Consider the following 6,000-nt stretch of genomic DNA (forward strand, 5'->3'; position numbering starts at 1 on the left):
AATTGCTGCTCTTCAAATAAATCCTTATAAATTAATTCTTGACTTTAATTTAAGCAGCATTCTTATGGATACATTCTTTTGCACCTGTGCCTATTACTTTTTTAATAAAAAAATAAAGAAGTACCACTGCCTACCACTGTAGGTTGGCTTTTATTCAACTTTTAGATTTTTCTGTGTCAGGTCAAGGAATGAGTATTTTGAGTGTGATACTACATTGATACCACGTGTACTGTCATCTGTACATAACAGCATGTTTTTCAGGTGCAAGACATATTCAGATCTGTTTCTTCTGCCTGGTTTCAGTAAGGAAGTCTTTTATACTGAGTGCCAAATAGAGGGGTTTTGTGTCTCTTTTGCACAGAGTGTGATATATTTTTTCCCAAAAGGAAGGCCTACAGTATTTTGAGGGATTTAAACTGAAAACTATGGGTATAGGAAATCTGAAAAAAGCTCTATTACAGTACACGATACTAAAACTATTGTTGGTAAATGGCTGCTGGCTGCTTACCTGATACTTTAATGGGAGCTGGACTGGGAGTTTTGAAAAGACGGCATCTTCTTCTCCCTAAGCAGAGAGTAATCAATCTGTCTCCTTGCTCTGAAAAAAAGAGCTCGGTTTAAATGTTCAGAATTAACTAGTGACCTGTTTCTGCCTACACCACCTCAAAATTAATAAGAAGAAATACCTACCTTAATTTCTTTGAAATTCGATTAAAATAGTTCAGAAGCGTCCCCAAAGGTCAACAAGTTATTAAATCAGTGATGCCTTAGCATATATGGTTGAATAATCCTCATATCATAAGTTAAGTGGGTGTCTTTCCAGAAGTAAGTGGAAAATGTACTTGGCATTGAAATTGTTTTTATTATTTCTAATGTCCTACTTGCCATTGAACTTGGGTTACGTTTTTTTCTTTTTATTTCTAATGCATATGGAATTTAGACTTACAGCATAGTTGGGTAGCATGATGGGCTGTAAGGACAGAATTCAAAAGCAGTAATTGAGAGGAAGGTCAGAAAAAACAAATGTCTTAGACCAAAGCCACTGGAGCTGCAAAGAGATTGCTAAAGTCTGGTCTGCCTCTGGGACTCAGGAATCATTTGTGCTTACAGAGTGAAAGAACAGAAATGTGTTTTGGATGCTGTCTTAGGCCACAGTGGCATTTAACTCTCTCATTTCTTTGTGTACAGAAACGGCGGTGGCCGGAGCGGGATGTTCTGCGCCATCGGCATCGTGGTTGAGATGGTGAAAAGGCAGAATGTGGTGGATGTTTTCCACGCCGTGAAGACCTTGCGGAACAGTAAGCCCAACATGGTAGAAACTCCGGTAAGCACCACCCCTGCAGAGTTGCTGCAAACAGCCAGGGAGCCCGAGGCTGCCTCGTTGTGTGAGCTGTGTTTTCAATCCTGTGCCCACAAAAACAGGACGGGGCAAACCTACCATGGGGCAGAAGAAGAAAGGACAGCTATTGAGTGTAAATGCAAGTCATCATCATGTGAGGACAGGCTTAGCATTTTACACTACCTTTCTTGTAGTGGTTGCATGTTTTCCACAGAAAGCATTCTGAGTTAACAGAATGCACTTTAATCTCCCAAAATAACCCTGTCTGTTTGAAAGGAAGTTGCAGCAGGCTGCACTCACACAAGCTGTCTTGAAATTTTACAGAGCAAGGCATTTCTCCTTGGTAGGATTAAACTGTGAAGTACAGATTCCTAGCTGGATCTGTGAATATTTTGCTCCTTAGTAAAAACAGCAACTTTGGAAGTTGTACTGAATACTGACAATTTTTGTTACCCAGATTTGTAGTAGTCAAAATGATACCTCAGACCTTTAAAATCAAACATTTGGATCTAGTATTTTGCAAATGAATATAGAAAGTAATTTAGGTTGGAAGAGACTCTTAAGATCATTGAATCCAACAGTTAAATAATAAAAAATAAAAACAGTAAGCTAATACAAACAACATGAGCCTGAATTAGCAAAACTGCAAGACTAAATATCTGCATGTACATTGCCAGAACTCAAAATGACCTTAAATCTTTTGGTTAATCTTTATGCACGCAGTATGGGTGCCTATCCATTCAAACGTTTGCCTCTCCAGCAAAAACTGAACATAACAGACTGGAAGGTCCTTAAAAAATTCTTCCACATGGATGTTTTTCCTTTTTGTAGGTGAATGAAAGCAGGTTATATAGTCTTTGGGAGTTCCTGCCATTTGAGTCTCACACTGCCAGCTGCCAGTGTCACTTTTCAGCCAGATGGCTGCCTACAGCATAAAAATCAGGGATGCCATTTGAAATTAAAAACATGTCTTAGTTAACGCATAGTGGAAATTGCATAGTGGGAATTGCTTCTGACCCTGTGAACTTGCATATTGTGCAAAATGGCTGTATCTGCCTCTTCCCATATTCCCCTTTTTTCCAGGTGTCAGCGTTTGCTTAATATTAAATAGATTCTGTGTCATGATTCTCCTAATCACAGTGCATCACTTCCATCCCTTGCCACCACATAAATTAAGAAGACGGTTAATATGTTAACAAATAGAACATCCTGTGGCAGCAGCGACACTGGGCTAGGTATTGCTGCTTTTGCTGCAAATGCTTTGCATTCTCCTGTGCCGTAGACATCTAAGTCACAACATATTGAATTGCTGCCTGGGTTTCAGTTCACTGCTGTCAAGAAAACAGGTCAGATCACATGGAAAATTATTTGTGTCTCTGTAAAGGGAGGCCAAGGTAGACTGTGTTTGTTTCTGATAAATGCTCTGCAAACTTATAATGTAAAATAGTCCTGAATTCCACTGTAGCTTTACACTGAAGTTGTTATATTTTTTTAGTTATGGATTTTTATTCAGAACTCTTGAACAGCAGAAGCTGTTGAGTTTTTAGTTAGAAAACAAACCATGAAAGCCACTATATAGCAGTGTCATGTGCCCTACATTCAGCAACAGGATCAGATAACAACGAGCAGTGCAATAAAGCCTTTAAGATATCCCCACAACTTCCTGTTAATGCATCACGCTGTCTTCCCGTGCAAACAAAAATAAATCACAGGGGCAGATTTCATTTTTCAAGTCATAAGGACAATAGACATCAAATTAATTTCCTTGGTTTTATTTCTTCTTTCTTTTCCCCTCACCTCTCTCTGTCTTCCTCCCTGTCTTCCAGTATCAGCTCTCAACAGCAGCATTGTTGAGGATAAATAATAACCACAATGAAGTTTTGAACTTCTTTTTTAAATGTTCATCTGATCTTTTGGATGCCACATCAACGGGACTGTACCAATGGGCTCTGGACACAGAGCTGCTTGGGGTCCTGCACCAGTTACTACTCAATATCAGCTAACTCAAATAGAAGTGGTGTATTAGAGTCAAGGTGCTTTCACTGCAAGAATGCTCTGACTGAGAGGAGAGCTTTTCATGTTTGATAAACCAGTTCAGAAGCTGAAAAAATCAGAGAAGCACATCATTACTTTCCATGGTCAGGGTCATTTTCCCTTTTATTGGTTAGGGGGTGAGTGTTTAAATCAGAGCTGGTAATATACTTGTGTAATAGGGGGAAAAATAGAAAATCCAAGCCTATCTGGTTTACTAGTTAGCAAATAATGTTCTTGATTATAGATATTGCTGCTAAGATTTTAAATTTTAATATAACTTCTGTTTCTGTTCCCCCTTAAAGGAGCAATATCGTTTCTGCTACGATGTTGCACTGGAGTACCTGGAATCCTCTTAGTCGGAAAGGATGTGATGAAGTTCACCAAATATATGAATCTCAATAAGCTGTTTTGACAACAGTTCTTGATCCTGTGAAGAAAGATTTTAGGGGAACAGGGGGGTGGGAGGGATTTTAAATTTTAAATGCAAAGTATTTTTCTTATGAAGTTGTGTATCTTAATAAAAGAACTCAATCTGTTTCTATGCTTGTATACAGTATCAACATTTAGTGCCACATAAATACTATTTAATGAAAACCAGAAGAGATTTGCGCAGATTAGGACCTTCTCGTGTGTGTATATGCAGCCGTCTCTCAGATACAGTAGAGCGACCATCTGTTGCATGTATCAATATTTCCTATATGGTATTATTTTTTTTTTCTTTTTGATACATTGTTAAAGTACAATAACAGTGCAGATTGATAGTAAGGTTCATTCTTTATACGTTTCAAGTGTTGCATATATATATTATATATAGTAAAAGAAAAACTGGCTTATTTTGTTTTAATGTGCAATGATGGCTGGATCACATAAAGATCTTTATAAAGAAACTTAAACATAAGCCAAAGACTCAAGTGTAAATATGTCTATATGGAGAAAGCACATGTATTTATTGTTTACTTGCATTCCTTTTTTGATGGCTGAAAAAAAGAAGAATCATTTTTCTTGAAGAAAGCTTTTTTTGCTGAAATCAAGTGTAAACAATTTTTGTAGTTTATTTTTTGTATGTTTTAGTGTAAGTAGAAGACATACTTTTTATGCATAGACCAAGAAACATTGGTATAGTGGTTTTGTTGTGTACATGCTTGTGGTTCAAATTCATGTAAACAACTTGATTATAGAAGGTCTTTAAGTACAGGACCAAAATATAAACATTTTCCTGAAAATGTATAGTTTTTCACAGTTGCATTAGTTAAGTACTGATAAAAAAAATATGTAAGGAAGTGCACACTTTAAAATGGCCTTGCCTATGACTTGCACAATATTGGAAGAAATTTTTAAGATCCATTAAAAATTGTACAGGAACCAATTGTTTTAGAAATATTGAAGCACAGATCAACAGGAGAACTGTGACACAAATAGATGGGTCTGCATATGCCCTTCAGGGTAAAAAAGTATTTGTTTAGGAAATTGTAAAATTAAGCAATGTTTAATTTGATGTTTACGAACATGTAAGCTTTGCTTTCAAGAAAGCAAAATTTGAATAAACCAATGCCAGATTCTGATTATAGTTGTGGTGTACAAAATATTGCTTTGCTTTTACTTAGCTTGCATCCATTTCTTCACAAAGTTTCCTCTATGTTACCAGCTAAAATAATTTCAGTCTATTCTTGGTCATTTTTAGAACAGACAGTAAAATGCTATGGTGCTTTTAAATATTCTGTAAAGTAAGAGTGAACTAAATTTTTGTTTAAAGATTTTTTTTTCTACTTTGATACCTTCTCATTTACTGTCCTCTTTAAGGAGTCATTCTTGTCTGGAAGACCAATATATATGGATAAGAAAAATCTCAAAAGGAAATTGTATTATTTTTCACCCTAGTGCTTCAGGGAGTATGTCATAAGAATGGAATTATCCATTCAACACTATAAACATCAGAGAAATGCTCAGAGAAACACTACTTAGATTTTTTTTTTTTTCAGTGTCTCCATCTATACCACATAGCTCCACTTCTTTCAAATCTAAACCACTTTTTTTTTTGTTTTGGTTTGTTTTTTTTTGGGGGGGGGGTGTTTGTTTGTTTGGGGTTTTTTGGGGTTTTGTTTTGTTTTGGTTTTGTTTTTTTTTTGTTGTTGTTTTTTGTTGTTTTTTTTTTTTTTTTTTTTTGTGTCACCCACTGTTAATTCCTAGTTATTAACAGCAAGGTAAATAAATAGTTTGAAACATTTACTGGGTCTGGCTTCTTAATACTCAAATTACCCTATTTTTTCATCTGCCATACTGGAAAGTGGAGTATAAGTTACGTACTTCACAACATTCTTAGCTTTCCCTGTGAGGAAATGGCATTCAACTAACTTTGTCAGACAAAGTGCTGGGTCTGTTACCTAGAGCTGACTGTCTGGTCACCACATTTTGTGGAAACAACATGCCTCATGCATCCTGCCCATTAGACATCTGTCTGGCCCTAAATGATTTTGACTGTGGAAAAATCTTCCTCTGTTGTCTGAGAGAATGTTGAGAAGACTAGTCCAGAAGTCTAGATTAATTTTGTGACAGGAGAGATGAGTAGTTCTTAGGGTTGTGGAAGGCAAAAGTCACATTCTGTATTGCCCAGTATGATATTTATGTTT

At 36.4% G+C, this 6,000-nt stretch overlaps 1 protein-coding gene across 5 annotated transcripts in view; it reads left to right on the top strand.

Annotated features, from left to right (window-relative positions):
- PTPRK (protein tyrosine phosphatase receptor type K) overlaps positions 1-4,940 on the top strand; it is a 382,123-nt gene extending 377,183 nt beyond the window's left edge. For all 5 annotated transcript variants that reach the window (XM_053973378.1, XM_053973379.1, XM_053973381.1 and 2 more), the window contains 2 exons: positions 1,189-1,324; positions 3,676-4,940. In XM_053973378.1, coding sequence (XP_053829353.1) covers positions 1,189-1,324; positions 3,676-3,729 — 190 coding nt within the window. In that variant the 3' untranslated portion in view covers positions 3,730-4,940. The remainder of the gene's footprint in view (positions 1-1,188; positions 1,325-3,675) is intronic.
- The last annotated feature ends 1,060 nt before the right edge of the window (positions 4,941-6,000 follow it).

The sequence above is a fragment of the Vidua macroura genome, chromosome 3 (genome assembly GCF_024509145.1).
Source record: "Vidua macroura isolate BioBank_ID:100142 chromosome 3, ASM2450914v1, whole genome shotgun sequence".
Classification (NCBI taxonomy): domain Eukaryota; kingdom Metazoa; phylum Chordata; class Aves; order Passeriformes; family Viduidae; genus Vidua; species Vidua macroura.